The sequence below is a fragment of the Chionomys nivalis genome, chromosome X, assembly GCF_950005125.1.
Source record: "Chionomys nivalis chromosome X, mChiNiv1.1, whole genome shotgun sequence".
Lineage (NCBI taxonomy): Eukaryota > Metazoa > Chordata > Mammalia > Rodentia > Cricetidae > Chionomys > Chionomys nivalis.
In genome coordinates this window covers 1,206,810-1,229,175 of record NC_080112.1, presented here as the reverse complement: position 1 = coordinate 1,229,175, position 22,366 = coordinate 1,206,810, and the positions used below count along the sequence as shown (strand labels likewise).

Genomic DNA, 22,366 nt, shown 5'->3' with positions numbered 1-22,366 from the left:
TGGTAAGCTGAGGCAGGGGAATAAAGAGTTTGAGACCAGGTCTGGAGACTTTTTTCAGAGGTAAAGAGCATTTGTTGCTTTTTCAGAGGACCAGGGTTCAACCTCCCAGCACCCACATGACAGCTCACAACTGTCTGCAACTCCAGTCCCATGGGTTGTGATGCCCTCTTCTGACCTCCAAGAGGTAGTACACATATATAAATGCAGAAAACCAATTATGTACATAAAATAATAAAATAAGCTGGGCGGTGGTGGCACACAACTTTAACCCTAGCACTCGGGAGGCAGAGGCAGGTGGATCTCTGTGAGTTTGAGGACAGTCTGGTCTACAGAGTGAGATCCAGAAGAGCCAGAGAAACACAGAGAAACCCTGTCTCGAAAAACAAAAATAAATAAATCAATAAATCTTTTTTGTGGTGGGGGAGGTGGTTTAAGACAGGGTTTCTCTGTGTATCAGCCCTGGCTGTCCTGGAACTAGCTCTTGTAGACCAGGCTGATCTACAAACTCACAGAGATCTGCCTGTTTCTGCCTCCCAAGTACTGGGATTAAAGGCGTGTATGTGTGCCACCATTGCCCGCCGATAAATACTTAAAAAACTACTTTGAGGCTATTCATCCCTGGTGGAGCAGATTTGTAATCCCAGCTAATCAAGAGGCTGAGTCAGAAAAACCAAGAGTTCAAAGCCTGTGTAGGCTACAGAGTGAATGGAAGGCTATTCTGGACAAGTTATCAAGACATTGTCTTAAAAAAATGAAAACTGAGCTGGGTAAAAAAAAAATGAAAAATGAGCTGGGTGGTCTTGGCGCACGCCTTTAATCACAGCACTCAGGAGGCAGAGGCAGGTGATTTCTGTGAGTTTGCGGCCAGCCTGATCTTCAGAGCAAGATCCAGGACAGCCAGAACTGTTGCACAGAGAAACCCTGTTTTATAAAAACCAAAATAAAATAAAAATTAAAAAGAGCCTGGTATAATAATGCACACCATTAATCCCAGCACTCAGGAGGCAGAGGCAGGCAGAGATCTATGTGAATCCTATCACTCAGGAGGCAGAGGTAGGCAGAGGAGGCAGAGTTCCAGGACAGCCAGGGCTACATAGTGAGACCCTGTATCAAAACAAACCAAAACTTATAAATGAATAGATAGATAGATAGATAGATAGATAGATAGATAGATAGATAGATAGATAGATAAGAAGGGCTAGGTGGCATGGAGAGATTTCTCAGTGTATAAAGCACTTTCTGTCCAAGTGTTAGGACTGGAGTTTGGATCCCCAGAATCCACAGGAATGCCTGTCAGCCATGGCAGCCCACCTGGAATTCTAGTGCAAAGATGAGATCCCTGCGGCAAGTTGGTTTGCTAAACTAGCTGAATTGGTAAGTTCTTAGTTCAAACAAGAAACTGAAACTCTAGCCGGGCGGTGGTGGCGCACGCCTTTAATCCCAGCACTCGGGAGGCAGAGGCAGGCGGATCTCTGTGAGTTCGAGACCAGTCTGGTCTACAAGAGCTAGTTCCAGGACAGGCTCCAAAACCACATAGAAACCCTGTCTCGAAAAACCAAAAAAAAAAAAAAAAAAAAAAAAGAAACTCTGTCTCAATATATATGATGGAGCATACTTAAGGAAGACACCTGGTTTCAATCTCTGACCCCACATATGCATTGCACACACATGTGCTACCACCCATGGGAAAAAAAAGTATGTGTATGAATGAAGGCCACATACATATGCTCCCACCCAAAGGGCTGAAAATGCAACTCAGTGGTAGAGTACTTGCCTAGTATGTCCAAGGCACTAGGTTCAATACACAATATTGTAATTTTAAGAAATTCAAGACAAGCCTGGGCTAGACACTATCTTAAAACAAGACATCTGGGACTTGTTAGACCTGTAATCCTAACTACTCTTGAGGTAGAAAAATCATTTGTCATTCTGAGCTATAGAGTGAGTTTAAGGCCAAGTAGGGCAATTTATTGAGACCCTATCTTAAAAAGTAAAAAGAGTCATGGCCTGGCAGCGATGGCACACACCTTTAATCCCAGCACTCAGGAGGCAAGTTTGAGGCCAGCTTGGTCTGAAGCATTAGACTAATCTTAATAAAAACCAGGAGTCAGATACTGGAGTAAAAACCTGGAAGTTCAAAGAACTGGGAGCAGCTGCCAGTTGCTTCCTTTATCTCTTCTTCTTCAGTCCAAAAAGCTGAGATCCTGTTTACACCCCCACTTTATCAGTTCCTGTCCTGTCTCCACTTCCCGAGTGCTGGGATTAAAGGCATGAGCCAGGAGTGCTGGGATTAATGGCGTGTGTCACCACTGCCAGTTTCTATGGTCAACTAGTGGCTAGTTCCACTTTCAGATCTCCAGGCAAGCTTTATTTGTCAGGATACAAACAAAATATCACACAACACTGGTTTACAGAAAGAGTTCCAGGATAGACAGGGCAACACAGAGAAATCCTGTCTCAAAACACAAAAGCCAAACAAAAAAAGAGGAGCTGCCAGGCAGCAGCAGTGGTGCGCGCCTTTAATCCCAGCACTCGGGAGGCAGAGGCAGGCGGATCTCTGTGAACTGGAGGTCAGCCTGATCTACAAGAGCTAGTTCCAGGACAGGAACCAAAAGCTACAGAGAAACCCTGTCTCGAAAAACAAAAACAAAACAAAACAAAAAATAGGAGCCAGAGTGATATCAAATGCCTCTAATTCTAGAATTTGGAAGATCACTGAGAGTTTAAAGACAACCTAGTTTACTGTTGTACATGTGAGTTGCAGAGGTTTATAGAAAGAGTGTCTCAAAGATCCAAAAAGAAGGCTGGGGGGATGGTTTGGCAGGCAAGAACTTTTGCTCTGTATGCATGAGGAAATGAGCTTGAATTTTCAGCACCCATGTAAATAGTCAATAATGGCTTTACATATGTCCACAACCACAGCTTTGGAGGAGTATAGACAGGTGACAATAAGCCAGAGAGCAATAGAAGAAGACATCAAATGTTCTGCTCTGGCCTTGATGCATGTGCACAAGGGTACAGATGGTTGCCATACTCATGTACTCATATACATGTGAATCCAAAAGAAAGGGTGCTCATCTGTAATCCCAACATTTCGAAGGTGGTGAAGGCAGGAGGATTAGGAATTCAAGGTCAACATCCCAGTGGTGGTGGTGGTGGTAGGCTAGAACTGTTACACAGAGAAACCCTGAGATCTTATGTAGAAACAATGTATAGAAGTGTTCCTACTTACATTATGCACAATAGCCCAAAGAGGGAAGCAATTTTGGCTTATCCATGCAGCAGGATATTAGTTGGCTCCAAAAGAAAGTCTTCATCCATGGTTAACTCTGTCAAAACTTGAAAATATTAAGTAAAAGAATATAAAAACACATATATTTATATTGCATGATTATGACTGTATTTGAGATGTCCTGAAGAGCACCTCCATAGTCAGTAAGTACATGAGTGATTCCCAGAGCTTGGGTGTGTATATGAGGGGGATGGAGAATGATAGCTAACTGCTTGCTACAGAGTTTCTATTAGAAGTAATGAAAATGTTTGGAAATTAGATAGCGGTGATGGTTGCACATCTTTGTGATTATATTAAGATACCACTGAACCGTATACATTAAATACATGACTTATATGAAAGGTGAAGTATATCTCAGTAAAGCTGTTTATAAAGAAAAAAAGAGGCTAGAAAGATGGCTCAGTGGGCCAGGGTGGTGGTGGTGCACCTAACACTCACGAGATAGAGGCAGGTAGATGTCTGTGATTTTGAGGCCAGTCCGGTTTACAAAGCAAGTTCCAGGGCAGCCAGACCAGAGCTAAACAGTGAAACCCTGTCTTGAAAAAAAAAAGAAAAGAAAGAAAAGAAAAAGAAAGACGGCTCAGTGATTAAGAGCACTTGCTCTTATTGTTGCATAGACTGGAGTTCCTAGCTCTCATATTCAGTGGCTCACAACTGCCTTTAACTCCAGCTCCATAGACTCTAATGCCCTCTGCTAGCCTTCTTGGGCACCTGCACACATAAGGGGCACACACACATATTGCACGCAAATAAAAGAACATTGGACTTGTTGACAAACACCTGTAATTCCAAAAGATGGGAAGGTGAAGCTGGAGGGAGAATCACTGGAAGTTCAAGGCCAGCCTGAGCTACAGTGTGAGGCACTGTTTCAAAGCAAGGTGGGAAAAAAATGCCAGCTGTGGTGGTACGAGCCCATAATAATTCCAGTATTGGGAGGGTGAGGCAGAAGGGTGGTCAGTTCGAGGCCACACTGTACTAAAGGAAAAAGAAATGAAAGGAAAAAAAGAGGAAAAAGAAAACAAGGGATTTAGAATCCCAGATTCCCGGTCAGAGTGACTTGTTGAGGAAGGCGCTAGATGAAAATGGCTATAAATTGTAGTACTCCAAGCTTTGTGCTGGGTACTTGTACATTATTAGCCCTCCAGTTTATGGACCATTGGGGAAAGAGCCCTGACTTAGCAAGCAATCTTTGCTAGTATGCTTTTGATAGGTCCAAACAAAATCTTGCGACCGTAGCAGGTGGCCCAGGGCTCCCGGAGGAGGAGCTGGCTCGTGCCTCAGGCCCTAGGGGGTGTGGTGCGGGAGCACACGGATTCCAGGGTTGCTGGAGGGAGCAAGCTAGGAGCTGGGGGTGTGGGGAAGCGCGCGCCTAGGACTCAGCCATTGAGCGTAGGGGGTCGTTTCTCAGGAAGGGTTCCCCAGCGGCCCACGGGCGTTTTGCGCTGTGCACTAGAGTCTTGGGCCCAAGGAGCAGCGGCCTCATTCCCATGCGCTCTGCCTCTCAGGCCCAGGTCCATCCTCCCTGAGAGCCCCCTCCTGGTGCGGTGGTACGGTCCAGGTTTAAAAGGCCCAGGCGGCCTCGGGCCAGCCCAGTGTGTGGGCGACGGCGGTTGCAGTTTTTACTGCGCGCAGGGTGAGGCTGAGTGGCCACGCGAGTGGGGCTGCTGTAGGGCACGGGAACACGTCCACGTGGCCAGGAGTGGCCACGCCGAGTCAGCCACGTTGGAGGGACAGGTAGGTGGCTACCATCCTTACAACTTGTGTGCCAGTAGTCTGATGGATGTCCGGGATTCAGACAGCCTAGGGGTCCAGATGGTTTCCAGGGGTCAGGCTCTGTCCCTGCATCTCGAGGCTCACTAGGCACTATATGCCCTGAGTAGGAAGAGATGGTCAACTCTATTGTAGCACCATTGCCTGATATGATCCTTTTGTAGAGGAGGAGCAGTATCTCTGAGCATTGCTGTGGCCTCTGCATCGACTAAGGTCTCCCTAGGGGTGCTCCCAATGGGGGCAGGACTGGCTGGGTTGGTAGCACCATGGGGGAGCATTGTGGGAGAGCAGGGGCTGTGGACCCACATATCTGTATGGAGCTTTCCTCATTATCGTGCTCTTTGCTGCCAGGGCTGTAGCAGAGGGGCTGGGTGCGTCTGTGATGCCTGAGGTTGCCACTTAGAGGTGGGGGCTGGGGTGGGGTCTTGGGCTGCAAATCACGACTCTCCAGGTCTCATTCCCAGTCTGTCCCTGGCCAGTTTCTAAAACTGGCTTTCTTCAGAGTGTAGAAGAGGGGAGGGCAGGATGCAGCTGCTTTTCTCTTTCTCCTTCCATTCTTCTGGCTGTTGCATGAGGGATCCTGGATGCAGACCTGACAAAAGAACCCCAGAGAGCTGATCAATCTGAGCTGAAACTTGGCAGTTTCAAACTGAAATTGCTCCCTGTTCCTGCGTTTCTTTTTTCTTTTCTCTGCCTCCTTGCCCCCCTCCCATGCTGAGTCCCTCCTGTGTCCCTTGGGAATTGGGCAGTGAGAAGGTAGCACTGTGCTCTGCTCCATTGACTGCAGAGACTGCTCTGCTTTGCAGCCTGGGGCTGGCTGGGTGTGGCCTGGGGGTGAAGTGCACTTTCCCTATCTTTGTGGGCCTTGCCCCACATCCCTAAGGCTGCAATTGTATTTGAGGATGCTGCTTCCTACATATAAGACTTCTTGGACTCCCAAAAGTGGGTAAGACCCCTCTGCCCCTACCTCTCTCTGACTGACTGCTGGATCTTCAGGGAGAGTCACACAGGCCTGGCAGAGCATCTGTCTGCCTGTATCTGAGCAAAGCTTGACTTACATCTGTCTCGGTGAGAGTCTTAGCTTTGTGTTGCAGCAGTAAGGCCAGACAGCAGACTCCTGAATAGGCAGCGAAGGCCCTCAGGGAGAGAAAGCACCTGAGAGACCATGAGCTAGAGAAATGGTGGCACTGAAACCAATCTCAGGCCTTAATTCTCCAGAGCTTCGCTCTAGGACTCCTGTTGGCAGCACCACTCACAGAGAAGCATCCCCTAGTCCCAGCATGTGATTGTTCTCTCTTTGCCTTTCTCCTTCCCCAGCTCAGGCAAGGGGTATTTGGGTCTAGGCTCCCCTGTGATGTTCTGCCATCAACTGCTCTCAGCTTTGGGGTGTAATGTTTGGGTCCCAATTCTGGTATGGCCTCCCACCCCATCCTTTTAAGCATCTGGCTCTGCTACCCCCTTGGGTGTGGTCCAGTTAAGACAAGACTTCTTGGCTTCTTTCCAGTACAGGGGTGGAGGATGATTGATGGCTTCCAAGCTTGCCTGTGCTTGTTACTCATTCATTTGCCCTATTAGAGGCCCTTCCCCTCTCCCAGCCTCAGTCACCATCTGGGGCTCTGTCATGTTGGATGAGTTTCCCTGCCCCTCTGTGGCATGGAGCCTGGCCTGCCAGGGTCCCTGGGCCGGGCAGGTCAGGGGGATGGACAAGAGCTTGGGCCTGGGGTCTCTGACTCCCACTTGTTGTCTCTCTTCAGGCTTGTCCCTGGTACAGCTGCCGGTCATGCCCACTGTCTGCCTTCTCCCATTGCTATTCTTCACTATAGGAGGGTGCCTGGGTAGCAGCAGGCCCTTTCGTACCTTTGTGGTGACAGATACCACACTGACTCACCTGACTGTCCACCGAGTGACCGGGGAGGTATTTGTAGGTGCAGTGAACCGAGTTTTCAAGCTGGCTCCAAACCTGACTGAGCTACGGGCCCATGTTACAGGGCCCGTTGAGGACAATTCTCGTTGCTACCCACCCCCTAGCATGCGTGTGTGCTCCCATCGCCTGGTGCCTGTGGACAATGTGAACAAGCTGCTCCTCATAGACTATGCAGCCCGACGTCTGGTAGCTTGTGGCAGTATCTGGCAGGGCATCTGCCAATTCCTGCGTCTGGATGATCTCTTCAAGTTGGGTGAGCCCCACCATCGCAAGGAGCATTACCTGTCAGGGGCCCAAGAGCCTGACTCCATGGCTGGTGTCATTGTTGAACAGGGCCAGGGGCCTAGCAAGCTGTTTGTGGGCACTGCAGTTGATGGCAAGTCTGAATACTTTCCCACCTTGAGTTCCCGTAAGCTCATCGACGATGAAGACAGTGCAGATATGTTCAGTCTGGTGGGTGAGATATTATGTCTGTTCCTTCTCTCCTCTTTCTTCTGCTTCTTATGAGTCCAGGCCTTATTCACTCCTTTCTCTCAGTCTTGACCCTTCTTCTTGGGAAGGAAAGCATTGGTTTGAGAGGGAATTTGTGACCCTTCATTGACACAGAGATGTAGATCAGCTGCTGAGGACCGGAAATTGGGCAGAATTCACCTGTGGAAAGCCTGTCTCTGGAGAGGCTGAGGTCACCTTGCACTCTGTGCTGTGGATTCCAGTAATTGCCCAGGCAGGGCAGGTGGGAGATCACAGGGGAAGCCTTTGGAAGGCCACATTGTTAGAGCAGGGTTGGGGAGTGAAGGTGGCGAAGGGAGCAGGTCTTTGTCCTGTACTCATACTTTGTTCTACTCTCCAGGTGTACCAGGATGAGTTTGTCTCCTCTCAGATCAAGATTCCTTCAGACACACTTTCCCTGTACCCTGCCTTTGACATCTACTACATATATGGCTTTGTCAGTGCCTCGTTCGTGTACTTCTTAACACTGCAGCTGGACACCCAGCAGACGCTGCTGGATACAGCAGGCGAGAAATTCTTCACATCCAAGATTGTGCGCATGTGTTCAGGAGACTCAGAGTTCTACTCTTATGTAGAGTTTCCCATTGGCTGTTCCTGGCATGGTGTGGAGTACCGCTTAGTGCAGAGTGCCCACTTGGCCAAGCCTGGCCAGCTCCTGGCCCAGGCTTTGGGTGTGCCAGCCGATGAGGATGTCCTCTTCACCATCTTCTCTCAGGGCCAGAAGAACCGAGCCAGCCCACCTCGGCAGACTATCCTTTGCCTCTTCACTCTCAGCAACATCAATGCCCACATCCGGCAGCGAATCCAATCATGCTACCGTGGGGAGGGCACACTGGCCCTGCCCTGGCTGCTGAATAAGGAGCTGCCATGCATCAACACCGTGAGCCCTTTGCTTGCCCTGCTGTCCCTGTGCTACACATGACAACTCTGTCTTTCTGCTTATCTGCTGGGTGGCTGTCTGTCCAATCCCAGGCTTGGCATGGTCCTGGGAGTGACTGACACCTTTGTTTTGACACCTACTTTACCTTTCTTGAGAGCCTAACTCTTTACTTAGGTCTTGGCCAGTGTCCTGTTTATATATTATCACCTTCATTTTTCTGACTCTATTAATTCCCAGCTTGCTCTCTGCTCTATATGAAGTCTTGTAAACCCAGGTTTCTCCTTCCTTTCCCTCATTTCTGTTACCAGTCTCATTTTCCCTTGGGGTCCTAGGGCAAACTGTCAGGCATGTCTGGAGGGCAGTAGCTTCCAGATTCTGCTTCTTTACAGAACATAGGGTCTAATAGCATCTCTCACTCACCCCTCTTGTGTCACCAGCCCATGCAGATCAATGGAAACTTCTGTGGGTTAGTGTTGAATCAACCATTGGGTGGCCTACACGTGATTGAGGGGCTACCCCTGTTGGCCGACAGCACTGATGGCATGGCCAGTGTAGCTGCTTATACCTACCACCAGCACTCTGTGGTTTTCATCGGTACACGCAGTGGTAATCTGAAGAAGGTTGGTCCTAGAACCCTTGTATTATGGGATTGGGAATGTTTTTTCACACTATGGGAAGAAGGGCTGGGGAACAGAATGTGCACATGAGCCTAGGTTACTCTGAACAGGGTATGATGACTTCCCAGGTTAGGCCCCAAGAGCTGAGTCCTCCTCCTTGGGTAACTTCTCTGCCAGCTACCTTCACCAGCATTTTTTTTAGCTGAATCCAAGATAGCCTTTGCCTTGGCCTAAGGCTGTGGCTGTTAGAGTTCCAGTCCTTCTGACTGAATGCAGGCTCAAGGAGGTCCTGTCTGACCAGCTCAGATGCAATCTAGACAGTCCCTGGGTACTGGGAACTATGGTAGGGTGAAGCTGGTCTGTCATTTCTCTGTCCTGGTTTGTGGCTCAGGTGCGGGTTGATGGCTCTCAGGTTGCCCAGCTGTATGAGACAGTCTCTGTGGTAGAGGGCAGCCCCATACTCCGAGACCTGCTCTTTAGCCCTGACCACCAGCACATCTATCTCCTGAGTGAGAAGCAGGTGGGCCCATGGTGGGTGGTGGTGGATGGTGGGGTAGGGGTGGGCTGTGTGCTGATGTGGCTGTTCCCAGGTGAGCCAACTCCCGGTGGAGACCTGTGAGCAGTATCTGAGCTGCGCTGCATGCCTGGGCTCAGGGGACCCACACTGTGGTTGGTGTGTGCTACAGCACAGGTGAGGGCAGTGGGTGAGGGACATGGGGCAGCAATGGGCTCCCTGGGGCCATTATCTTGGGAGACAGAAGGACTTAAGAGGGCCTTGCCAACTGGACAGAAGCCAGTCACACTTGCTATACTTTCCTTCACCCACCTGCTCCATTTTCCCCAGCCTTGAGCCTTCCCCTCCCTCCCTTCTCCTCCACTTTCTCCAGCTAATGAGCAGAACTTCTAACCTGAGTGACGTCCCTTGGATCTCAGGGGATGAGGCCAAGGCACACTGTTGCCTGGCAGTAGGAGCTGGGTATGCTGTCCTCTGCCCCTCTCAGCCTCTTACTGCAACCCCATCTGGTCCCTCCTGGGACAGTGCTCAGACTGCTCTGACCTGTTTCCATGCAGGTGCTGCCGTGAAGGGGCCTGCTCAGGTGCCTCTGCTCCACATGGCTTTGCTGAGGAGCTGAACAAATGTGTACAGGTGCGGGTCCGGCCCAATAATGTATCGGTGACATCCCCTGGAGTGCAGGTAAGTGATGTGGTGGGTACTTGGGCCCATTATGCTTCATGAGGGAGGGGCACATTCTGATCTGAGCTCTCTGCCTTCCCCAGCTGACCATAGCCATGCGCAACGTGCCAGACCTTAGTGCGGGTGTGAGCTGTTCATTTGAGGAGGTGACTAAAAGTGAGGCTATTCTGCTGCCCTCTGGAGAGCTTCGTTGCCCTTCACCATCCCTCCAGGAGCTCCAGACACTTACCAGAGGGCATGGTCAGTGGACTGGGGCTGTTTTGGGTGTTGTGGGGTAGGGCAGGATTCCAGGCTAGTTGGTGATGGCCACCTGTTTGCTTTAGGGGCCACTCATACTGTGCAGCTGCAGCTGTTCTCCATGGAGACCGGTGTGAGGTTTGCTGGGGTTGACTTTGTCTTCTACAACTGCAGTGCCCTCCAGTCGTGAGTACCAGGTCCAGAATCTGTCCCTAGGCCTGGGGATAGATAGGTGCTTTTGGATATATAAAACTTGCAGTGTGGTTGTTTCTAGGACTTTTGGGGTGAGCTCTGTCCCCACTTCTATCCAATCCTGATGCGCACTGTATGACTTATGCAGGTTCTGCCTGCCCTCTTCATTTGTTCCCCAGTATATTTTGTGGGAGGGTGAGAACAGGGTGGTGTAACCTTCTCTGTTATTTCTGAAGCCACTTCCCTCTCCAGGTGCATGTCCTGTGTTGGCAGCCCTTACCCCTGCCACTGGTGTAAGTACCGCCATGTGTGTACCAGCCACCCACACGAGTGCTCCTTCCAGGAGGGCAGGGTCCACAGCCCTGAGGTGAGGTGGTGCAGTGCGCTGCAAAAGATTGGGCTCTTTGGCTGGCCTCACACTTTTTTGTTTGTTCTACTATTTCCTTGGGCCTGGAGAATGGTGGGTAGATCAGCATGCTCTGACTGCTGTTCTCCTCCCAGGGATGCCCTGAGATCCTGCCTCGAGGAGACCTCTTGATCCCTGTGGGCGTCATGCAGCCTCTAACCCTGCGGGCTAAGAATCTGCCACAACCTCAGTCAGGCCAGAAGAATTATGAATGTGTAGTCCGTGTACAGGGGCGGCAGCATCGGGTACCTGCAGTGCGCTTTAACAGCAGCAGTGTGCAGTGCCAGAATGCTTCGGTGAGGTCCAGGGTGTGTCAGCCAGGGACACTTGTTTTGTTGTTATTGTTGTTGCTGTCAGTGGTTTGTGAGGTTTTTTTTTTTTTTTTTTTGCGTATGTCCAGCTTACTGATCTGGAAGCCTCTGGTTGATCTGGTTGATCCTGGCAGGCACTTTTTAGTCTTTTTTTTTTTTTTTTTAATTGGGGATTACTAAATTGGGCAAGGATTTTGCTTATCTTATTTATTATACTCATGTGGTTCCATTTTTTTCTTAGTATTTCTATGAAGGTGATGAGTTTGGTGACACCGAACTGGACTTCTCTGTGGTCTGGGATGGAGATTTCCCCATTGATAAGCCTCCCAGCTTCCGAGGTAAGGCATGAAAACGGCCCAAGGAATGTGTTTCTGGGGCAGGGTTGACACTACCGGGGGCAAGTCTGGACGCCCTAGAGCCCCCTGCTTCTCTGCCACTGCCTGCCCCATCAGTAGTCCTCTATGCCTGCAGCCCTTCTTTACAAGTGCTGGGCTCAGAGGCCTAGTTGTGGCCTCTGCCTCAAAGCTGATCCCCGCTTCAACTGTGGCTGGTGCATCTCGGAGCACAAGTGCCAACTGCGGGCTCACTGCCCAGCTCCCAAGAGCAACTGGATGCACCCAAGCCAGAAGGGTGCCCGATGCAGCCATCCGCGAGTCACCCAGGTTAGCTTCACATACTAGTCCTACCTGGCCTGCTGGGCAAGTATGAGTCTGGCCTGATCTTGCCTCTTATCCTGTTCTACAGATCCACCCACTCACAGGACCCAAGGAAGGTGGCACCCGGGTCACCATTGTGGGTGAGAACCTGGGCCTCACTTTCCGTGAGGTTGGCCTGCGAGTAGCTGGTGTACGTTGTAACTCCATCCCCACTGAATATGTTAGTGCTGAAAGGTGAGTGTGGCCATGTTGCATACCCTGTCCTTGTGTACCACAGCTGGTCCTGACCTTCTGTGACTCCTAGGATTGTATGTGAGATGGAGGAATCACTGGTGCCCAGCCCACCACCTGGGCCTGCTGAGCTTTGTGTAGGTGACTGTTCAGCTGACTTTCGCACACAGTCGGATCAGCTCTACAGCTTTGTGGTATGTGGCCTACCAGTTCCTTCTCCTTCCCAAGCTTTTTCCCTCCTCTATCTGGGGGAATGTGGAGTAGCCATTGGATGGGCCTGGCTCCTACCTCCTCTTAAGGGCTGCTTCTTTCCCAGACCCCAACATTTGACCGTGTGAGTCCTACTCGGGGCCCAGCTTCTGGGGGCACTCGGCTCACCATCTCTGGAACTTCTCTGGATGCTGGCAGCAGGGTCACAGTGATTGTAAGAGATGGCGAGTGCCAATTTGTGAGGTGGGCCTGAGCACAAGCAGTCTGGAGTTGAGCATTATGTGGAGGGCTATGGGGACAGGGTTGTCAAAGGTGCCAGGCTACCTGCTTCAAGCCTACCTGCTTTCTTATGTAGGAGAGATGCAAAGGCAATCGTGTGTATCTCACCTGTCTCCACCCTGGGCCCAAGTCAGGCCCCTATCAGCCTTGCCATTGACCATGCCAACATCTCCAGCCCTGGAGTCATCTATACCTACACCCAGGACCCCACTGTCACACACCTTGAGCCAACCTGGAGCATCATCAAGTGAGACCCTGAGGAGGATGGGATTAAGGACTGAATTGGGGCTCTGAGTGTCTCTCTTTGGGTCTTACCTGTTACTGGGTCCTTGGGGCATCAAATCCTTCCTATACCCACATCAGTAGGGAGCACAGAGTTCTCCTGCCCATATAGAACCTTGCACCTACTAAACAAAGTTCGAGGCTCTGAGCTCTCAGAAAAACTTTGGTAACTTCAGGGCGGGGCGGGGGGGAGCCTGAGACCTTCCCCCATCTCTCCAGTGGAAGTACTGCCATCACTGTGAGTGGGACCCATCTGCTGACGGTGCAAGAACCCCGTGTACGGGCAAAGTACCGTGGTATTGAGACCACTAATGTAAGTAGCAGCTTCCTACTCCTCTCCCACCCTTTCTACTTACTCAAGGTTTCATGCACTGAGGTGACTGCCATTGTCTCCACAGACATGCCAGGTGATCAATGACACTGCAATGTTATGTAAGGCCCCTGGCATCTTCCTTGGGCACCCTCAGCCTCGGGCCCAAGGCGAGCACCCTGATGAGTTTGGCTTCTTGCTGGATCATGTGCAGACAGCCCGCTCCCTCAACCGTTCTTCCTTCACCTACTATCCCGATCCCAGCTTTGAACCACTTGGGCCATCTGGTGTGCTAGATGTCAAACCTGGCTCACATGTTGTATTGAAGGTGCTGGGAATAGGGGTAGGGAGTAGTAAGGAGGGGAGGAGCAGAGACCTGGAGAGTTTGACTGTGTCTGTGTGGGTTATCTACTGTTAGGGCAAGAACCTGATCCCTGCTGCAGCTGGCAGCTCCCGCCTCAACTATACAGTGCTGATTGGAGGACAGCCGTGTGCACTAACTGTTTCAGATACTCAACTTCTGTGTGATTCCCCTAGCCAGACAGGCCGGCAACCAGTCATGGTGAGTATAGGCTTCAGAGGCCACCAGGGCAGCCTTGGATGTACATGGGTCTTGGTTCACCATGAGCCTCCTATTACAGGTGCTGGTAGGTGGCTTGGAGTTCTGGTTGGGCACCCTGCACATCACTGCTGATCGGGCACTAACTTTACCAGCTATGGTGGGGCTGGCAACAGGGGGTGGGCTCTTGCTGCTGGCCATCACTGCTGTGCTGGTCGCCTACAAGCGAAAGACTCAAGATGCAGACCGAACACTAAAGCGGCTCCAGCTACAGATGGACAACCTGGAATCCCGTGTGGCATTGGAGTGCAAAGAAGGTGCCTAAAGCTGGGAGTGTACCACAGTTTGTGAGAGCTGAGAAATTTCCCTGCCTCTTGCTCAACTCATTACACCCACTTTCCCCCAGCTTTTGCTGAGCTACAGACAGATATCAATGAACTGACAAACCACATGGATGGTGTGCAGATTCCCTTCTTGGACTATCGGACCTATGCCGTGCGGGTGCTTTTCCCTGGCATTGAGGCCCACCCAGTGCTCAAGGAGCTGGATGTAAGCCACCCCCTGCCCCCACAGCCTGTTCATGTTCTGTTTCCCCCAGAGCCACCACTGCCCACCTTCTGAGAATCTCTGGTCCCCACAGACTCCCCCCAATGTGGAGAAGGCCCTACGCTTGTTTGGGCAGCTGCTACACAGCCGTGCCTTCCTGCTCACCTTCATCCACACTTTGGAGGCCCAGAGCAGCTTCTCTATGCGTGACCGTGGCACTGTAGCGTCCCTCACCATGGTGGCCCTGCAGAGCCGGCTTGACTATGCCACTGGACTACTCAAGCAACTGCTGGCTGACCTCATAGAGAAAAACCTGGAGAGCAAGAACCACCCAAAGCTACTATTGCGCAGGTATGTAACTATGTTGCCTGGCCTCTCCCCTAGCCCACTTCTCTATTTCCTATTTTGGGCCCTTCTGTCTGTTCAAGCCCCACCCTTGCCAGGCCAGGGCCTTAGGACCTATCTCTTACTACAGGACAGAGTCAGTGGCTGAGAAGATGCTCACCAACTGGTTTACATTCCTGCTGCATAAGTTCCTGAAGGTGTGCTTAGTAGGGCTGGGCAGTAGGGGAGGAATGTTCAGGGGTAGATGCAGTTGATTGGTAGGCCAGACAGGCAGCCAGCTATGCTCTTGACTCTGGGTGTAGGAGTGTGCCGGGGAGCCACTTTTCCTGCTGTACTGTGCCATTAAGCAACAGATGGAGAAAGGTCCCATTGATGCCATAACAGGCGAGGCCCGCTACTCCTTAAGTGAGGATAAACTCATCCGGCAGCAGATTGACTACAAGACCCTGGTGAGCATGGGGCCATGTGAATAGGAGAAGGGGTGGAGGAGCCTTGCTCAGGATTGATGCTGGGGTCCTTCACTCTTAGACTCTTCATTGTGTGTGCCCGGAGAGCGAGGGCAGTGCTCAGGTCCCTGTGAAGGTTCTCAACTGTGACAGCATCACCCAGGCCAAAGACAAGCTGTTGGATACTGTGTACAAGGGTATCCCATACTCTCAGCGCCCCAAAGCTGAGGACATGGACTTGGGTAAGGTCTCTCCCCTTTCTCCTAGCCCCCCACCTTCCAAACCCTCCCAGGGAGCTCTCACACTCTGTACTTGAGCTCTATTCCTTAAGAGAAGTGAGTCTAAGGCTTTGTGGGGTAAATGTTCCTAAGAGCTGACTGTGGTCTGCAGAATGGCGCCAGGGCCGCATGGCCCGAATCATCCTTCAAGATGAGGATGTCACTACAAAGATAGAGTGTGACTGGAAGAGGGTTAACTCACTGGCCCACTACCAGGTGAGGAACTGGCAGCCTATTCACCCCTCAGGGTACCTAGGAGCAGTGGCTAGGTCTGCTCCCAGCCCTTATGCTTATACTCATGAGCCCTCCTCATAGGGCCTTGGTTACCACTACATTGAAGAGCCTGGATTAGTGGTGGCCCTTTGGCTTCCTGCACTGCCCCTTCTTTGTCTTTGGACCTCCAGGTGACAGATGGTTCCTTAGTAGCCCTGGTGCCCAAACAAGTGTCTGCCTATAACATGGCCAACTCCTTCACCTTCACCCGTTCACTCAGTCGCTACGGTAAGTATCATCATCGTGGTGACTTCTGCTGACCCTTTAATTAAGGCTGTGTAAGCCATCTTTGGAAGCTCCAAGTAGTTGTCTTGACCCAGCTGGAAATCGACCATTACTTTGGGCACCCGTTCTGTAGAGCCTGGTAGGGAGGGGTGGCAAGAACAGATGGGTTCCACAAAGGCTCCTGGGTTCTTGGAGGAGAGTGGAGTAAGAGGGTGGGTAATGGCCATGGCCTGTGGGGCCTAAGGGTCACATCTTTCCTCTGCCCTAGAGAGCTTGCTCCGTGCTGCCAGCAGCCCGGATAGCCTGCGTTCCCGAGCACCTATGCTTACACCTGACCAGGAGGCAGGCACCAAGCTGTGGCATCTGGTGAAGAACCATGATCATGCTGATCACCGAGAGGGAGACCGTGGCAGCAAGATGGTCTCAGAAATATATCTGACAAGGCTGCTGGCCACCAAGGTGTGGGCCTGCCCCAGGCTCCCTTGGTATCTGCATAGACACCCTCTAGCCCAGTCTTAGCCATGAGATGAGCTGGTCTTACCAGGCAGGGACCACATTCTCAGGGCCTTTGCAGTAGGATCTCTAGGCCTGAGGTCAAAAGCAGTTCCATTTTAGGAAGGCTGGCCCTTCAGGAAAGTACTTTACTGAGCTTTTCTTCCCCTGTCTGTCAGATTTGGGGAACTCCTTGACATAGTGGCCTTACTGTCACTCATAGGGCACATTGCAGAAGTTTGTGGATGACCTATTTGAAACTGTGTTCAGTACGGCCCATCGGGGTTCAGCTTTACCCTTGGCTATCAAGTACATGTTTGACTTCCTGGATGAACAGGCTGACCAGCGCCAGATCAGTGACCCTGATGTGCGCCACACCTGGAAAAGCAACTGGTACTTATTAGTTCCTGGCTACTGCTGGCCCTTTTGAGGATGGGTGGGAGGAAGAGACTAGTGACTTAGCCAAGGCCCAAGGCCCATGGAGGCAGGTTGACTGGCAGCTGAATAGCCTATTAGGCAAAAGGCATGAGATAGTGGTTTGGCCTGGAACTGAATATGAGTATATAGAAGATGGGTACTGCTGGATTGTGTGGATGGAAAATGCTAGTCTAATTGGCCATTTTCTCCAGGGTCCTGCGCAGGGTAGAGATACTGATGACTTGACACAGGTGGAGACAGTGAAAACTTCAGGGGTGGAGATTGAGGACAGAAAGCCTGAGTCAAGCAGAAAGTTAAAGAAAAAATCATTTACCCTAAATGTGTCCTTCCTGTTACCTCAGGAGTAGTTATGAGCTGGCCAGACAGGAACAAGATGTAAAGGAAGGTAGTGGGGGAAAAGGGACCCATACATCTACTGGGGAGTCTTGAGTGTATATCCCTCTGTTCAGCTTACCTCTGCGTTTCTGGGTGAATGTGATCAAGAACCCGCAGTTTGTGTTTGACATCCACAAGAATAGCATCACGGATGCCTGTTTGTCAGTGGTGGCCCAGACCTTCATGGACTCCTGTTCTACATCAGAGCACCGTCTGGGCAAGGACTCCCCTTCCAACAAGCTGCTCTACGCAAAGGATATCCCTAATTACAAGAGCTGGGTGGAGAGGTGGGCCCTGGGAAACTGCTGTGTGTGCCTGGTGGCTGACTGGAACTGCCTGCCTAAACAGCCTGTCTGAGGCTGGCAAAATACTGATGACACATGAGTTTTGGCTTTTGTGACATGTGCATGATTGACTCACCCAGGGTTTCTTCAGGTACTACCGAGATATCGCAAAGATGGCATCAATCAGTGACCAGGACATGGATGCCTACCTAGTGGAACAATCCCGCCTCCATGCCAATGACTTCAATGTCCTAAGTGCACTCAGTGAGCTCTACTTCTATGTCACCAAGTATCGTCAGGAGGTATGTTGATGCAGCTTACAGATCACCAGTTGCATAGTTCTGATGATGCAATTAGGGGCAAAGGCAGGGAGGTTGATGGATTGAGGACTGCCAAGGATTTGAGCAAGATGGAACACAGAATCCATCTTGTATCTTGTCCACATTTCATTCCTTGCCTAGGGCCAGCATGGGTAATAATTTCACTAAATGCTGGGATTTAAGGAATACAGGAGAGAAAGTAGCTCGAGAATAGAATTACCACTGGATAAAAGTTAAAAGGCTGGAGAATCAGAAGTGGTAGGCAAAGGGTTATGGGGTGGGGCCAGAGATAGGTGCATCCAGTTATTAGCAAGGCCTGTGGCTTTTGTGGTTGGAGATGTCAGCAGACAGAGAAACACAAAAGGGTTTGGAGGCCTGGATTCGTGTTCTGAGTAGCTGGATGTTGGCCACAAGCTGGAATCAAGGATGACTGCAGGACTTCTTCAGCCTAAGTAACTGACAGGATGAAGTTCACCACCATAAACTCAGTAATACTACAAACCGCAGGAAAGACTGTGGATGGAACAGGCTTGTGGGGCCCAGAAAACAAAGTCAAGAATCTTCAGAACCACTCAAGTCATAGAAAGAGCTAATGCCCCGAGGGAACATAGAGCATCATGGGATGGGTAGCAGGATGGAATCAAAGTTGGTTGGGTCACACTGGGAAGGTTGAGCCCAGATACTATTCTCTTGCTAACTAGACTTAAAATGACAAGTATGCAAGGCATAGGAGTTGATAGATTCAGGGGAAGTCTTGGAAGGAAGTACACTTTTGGAAACCATCAATGGAATTTAAAGCCCTGAGGCAGGGGGATGGGGAAAATGGCTCAGTTGATTGAGTACCTGGTATGAAAGCATGAGGACCTGAATTTGGATTTAGAGCACCCATGTAAAAATATTGGGTGTGGTGGCATATGTCTATAATCCCAGCACTGGGGAGTGGAAATAGACAAATCCTCATAGCTCCTTGGTCAGTCAGTCTAGCCAATCAATGAATTCTATGTTCCATGAAAGACCATATCTCAAAAAATAAGGTGAATGGACTGGAGAGATGGCAAAGCAGTTAAGAGCACTTTCTGTTCTTCCAGAGGATCCAAGTTTGATTCCCAGCACCCATATGGCAACTCACAGTCTCCTAGCTCCAGTTTCAGGGAATCCGGTTTCCTCTGATTTCTGTGGTCACCACATGTCATATACATACATGCATGCAAGCAAAACACTCACACATTTTTAAATAGGTGGAAAATGATAAAGACACCAGGTATTGACCTCTTGGATTCCACATCCATGCATGTGTACACAGACAAGTAGAGATGTGCATGGACAGGCATGGTGGCACATACCTTTAGTCCCAGCACTTAGGAGGCAGAGTCAGGCAAATTGCTGTGTTTCAAGGGTAACCTGGTCTGCAAAGTGAGTTGCAGGACAGTCAGAGATACATGGTGAGATACTGCCACAAAAAAAGGAGCTCACCAAGGGAGATCAAGGGCTATAGAGGGAGATCTGGCCAAGCACAGCACTCTGAGCCCCTCACAGGTCAAAGAGGAAAGAGAGAACTAGCAGAGGACTGGGAGGAACCCAGAGGTGGCTGGTAGAGTCAGCTCTGTATCCTGAGCCAGGCCCCTGCAAGGATCAAGGAAGATGGAATGGCCCATTTGCCAAGGAGATGTTGGAGTTTGGGTTAGGCAGAAAAAGGAACTCATAACAGCAGGTATGGCTCACTCTCCAAAGAGGTTACACGTGAACCATGATAGGAGAGAAATCTCTGGAAATGGGGATGGTATTAGGAGTCAAGGAAAAGTCGGTGGTTTTCCTGAGAAATTAGAGGTTTAGAGCTTGAGCTTGGCACAGGAACTGAAGCCTGTGGGAGGGAAGCACCCATCTGGGAAGCAAGGACTTTGTGCAGAAGTGGTGTCCTGCCTTGGAGTCTGCTCCAGTGGATCCTCATCTCCTAGATCCTTACCTCGCTGGACCGAGATGCCTCTTGTCGGAAGCACAAGCTTCGACAGAAGCTGGAGCAGATCATCAGCCTGGTGTCCAGCAGCAGCTGAGTGAGGAGATGGTGAGGAGGGGGCTTCTCACTTCTGAGCCATTCTCTGAGCCAGGGGAGTGGCTGGCTCTAGCATGAGTCTCTAGGGATGAGATCCGGATCTGGTGTTGTTGGGGAGGTTACCAGGCCAAGTTGCCCCCATCACACCTGGGCCCTCTTCATTAGTGCCTTGCTTTGGGCCCTGCAGGGGGAGGGGGTGATAGGACCAAGCTCCCCTCTACCAGCAGCAGCAATACCCCCACCCTCTTGCCTTGTGTTCCTATGTCAAGAGAGCCCTTGCCCTCCTAGCTCTGTACACCCTACCCACCTATTTATTAACCTAACCCAACCTTAATTTCCATATGTAAATATACATGTCCCATGGGATATTGCCAGCCTCACAGACTGCCTCCTTGGTTGATCTGGGCCTTGCTTCCTGTCCTGGTTCCTTTGTGACATTGCTAGCCTTGGCTCAGCCTCTGGCATCTCACCTTTGCCGTGTCAGGCCCCACTTGTCCTAACAGAGCCTCAGTACCAGCAGCATTTGGAGTTGGATGATATATCTTGAAGCTGCCCTCAGATTGGCTGGGCCTGGCCAGCCATTGTCCCTCTACAGATGTTTCAGGTGTCAGACCACATTTTCATGGGGCCTGTTGTCTCTGAGAGAACTATAACCAGGTTGTGCTTGGGCCTGATGTGGGCCTGAACCTCTAGGACATTCCTTGTGTTCCTACTGCCAAATTTTCCTCAGTGTTGTAGGCACTTGCCCTGAACCCCTTCAGCCTCAACTGCCCCATCATGTGCCCACCCCTAAGGGGCCAAGGTGGCAGTGCCTTACTATTTTGTGTCTCCTGCCTCCTCTGAGGAATCTGACCCTATCTGATGGTTCCAGACCCCTAGTCCACTCTTCTTTTGTTGCATGAGTTTTTCTTTGTTGTTGTAATTTTTCCTAATTAAATGTTGGGAAATGGGGTCAGTGCACATCTTTGTCTTTGGGGCAAGTGGGTAGACCTGCTGAGCTATGGATGAGCCAGACTGTGGGAGGAAATATAACTCTTTATAGTATTTCTGATGATTTGAGGAAGATCATAGCAATGGGTAGTCTATTAGGCAATCCTGGTGGCTCCTACTTCAAGACTGAATAAATCTGCTTCCTTTTCCTTGCATTAACCATTTCTATTCAGATTTGCCCATTTCCCTGCTTCTACCCTGCCCTTTTAGCACATTATTAGTTGGAGTTGAAGACAGAGAGATGCTGCAAATAAGAGACATGTCCCCTCGTGTTACAAAAATTCTTCAGTGGGGGCTAGAGAGATGGCGGGGTGGTTAAGAGCATGGGTTGCTTTTCCACAGGATCCAGGTTCAAGTCCCAGCACCCACATAGTGGCTCACAACCATTTGTAACTCCAGTTCCAAGAAATCTGATGCCCTCTTCTGGCCTCCTCAAGCACCAGGCATGCACATGATATACATGCAGGCAAAACATGCACACATAAAACATAAAATCAAACTAATTTAAAAGAAAAACTTTCAGTGGCTTCATTTGTATCCAAAATTCTGAAGATATAGCAACTCATTGGATTATAATTGTGATGGATCTACCTGTATGTAAATTACCCCATCACTTGTTAGATGATGCATATGTGGTGAAGATTTTGTACAATAGAAAAAGGATAGCTTGGGACTGAGGAAATAGTTCAGTGTCACATAAACTTGAGGACTGGAGTTAAGACAGTAATTACAGCACTCAGAAAGCAGAAATGAGGGTAGGTATCCTGGGACAAGCCTTGCTAGTCATATAGACAAGCTCTGGGTTCAACTGAAAAACCTTGCTTTATAGAATAAGGTGGAGAGTGATAGAAAAAACTCAACATCAACCCCAGGCCTCCACACATATGCAACAGGTGTTCCATAGATACTGGATCATGCATATACATACATACACATGAGAAAAATCAAATAAAAGCTGGGCAGTGGTGGTTCACACCTTTAATCCCAGCACTTGGGAAGCAGAGGCAGGCCTGGTCTACAGAGTGAGTTCCAGGACAGCTAGGACTGTTACACAGAGAAACCCTGTCTTGGAAAACCAAAATAAATAAATAAATCAGGGTAGCTTGCTCCTGGTAGTTTGGAGGTGGCAGCAGGAATTCAAGCACAGCCTCAGCTATACGCTAAACTCTAGGCCAGCATGGGCCATATGAACTATCAAAAAACAATATGAAAACCACACCTGGCTTATGGGATTCTTTTTTTTTTTTTTTTCGCTAAAAGGTTAAAGTCTTGTTTTGCAGCTGTAGCTGCCTCATAAGACCTGTACAAGATCAAGGTAGCCAACAGTTTAATATTAAGGGGAAGCAGTCCATGAGCTCCCACCTATAACTGGGGAGCTATTAATAGTGTATGGCTTCTAGGGAAGGGAAAATCAGTTTTCTTTAAGGGTGTGGTTTTTTATAG

General features: G+C 50.0%; 1 protein-coding gene across 2 annotated transcripts; it reads left to right on the top strand.

Moving 5' to 3' along the window:
• The first annotated feature begins 4,593 nt into the window (after window positions 1-4,593).
• On the top strand, window positions 4,594-20,884 carry Plxna3 (plexin A3). Of its 2 annotated transcripts, XM_057760523.1 has the most exons (33): window positions 4,594-5,026; window positions 6,817-7,439; window positions 7,837-8,376; window positions 8,814-8,996; window positions 9,385-9,513; window positions 9,584-9,684; window positions 10,065-10,188; window positions 10,272-10,428; window positions 10,512-10,611; window positions 10,870-10,984; window positions 11,119-11,319; window positions 11,576-11,672; window positions 11,806-11,996; window positions 12,079-12,224; window positions 12,295-12,415; window positions 12,538-12,674; window positions 12,787-12,957; window positions 13,212-13,305; window positions 13,391-13,630; window positions 13,721-13,864; window positions 13,944-14,178; window positions 14,268-14,410; window positions 14,502-14,758; window positions 14,883-14,949; window positions 15,055-15,201; window positions 15,281-15,440; window positions 15,589-15,692; window positions 15,881-15,977; window positions 16,243-16,433; window positions 16,690-16,859; window positions 17,354-17,566; window positions 17,715-17,865; window positions 19,839-20,884. In XM_057760523.1, exons 2-33 carry the CDS (start codon window positions 6,843-6,845, stop codon window positions 19,932-19,934), a joined length of 5,619 nt encoding a protein of 1,872 aa, XP_057616506.1. In that variant the 5' UTR covers window positions 4,594-5,026; window positions 6,817-6,842; the 3' UTR covers window positions 19,935-20,884. The 2 variants fall into 2 exon arrangements, with proteins under 2 accessions (XP_057616506.1, XP_057616505.1); XM_057760522.1 differs by lacking the exon at window positions 4,594-5,026 and having other exon boundaries at window positions 5,775-7,439.
• Window positions 20,885-22,366: the final 1,482 nt, after the last annotated feature.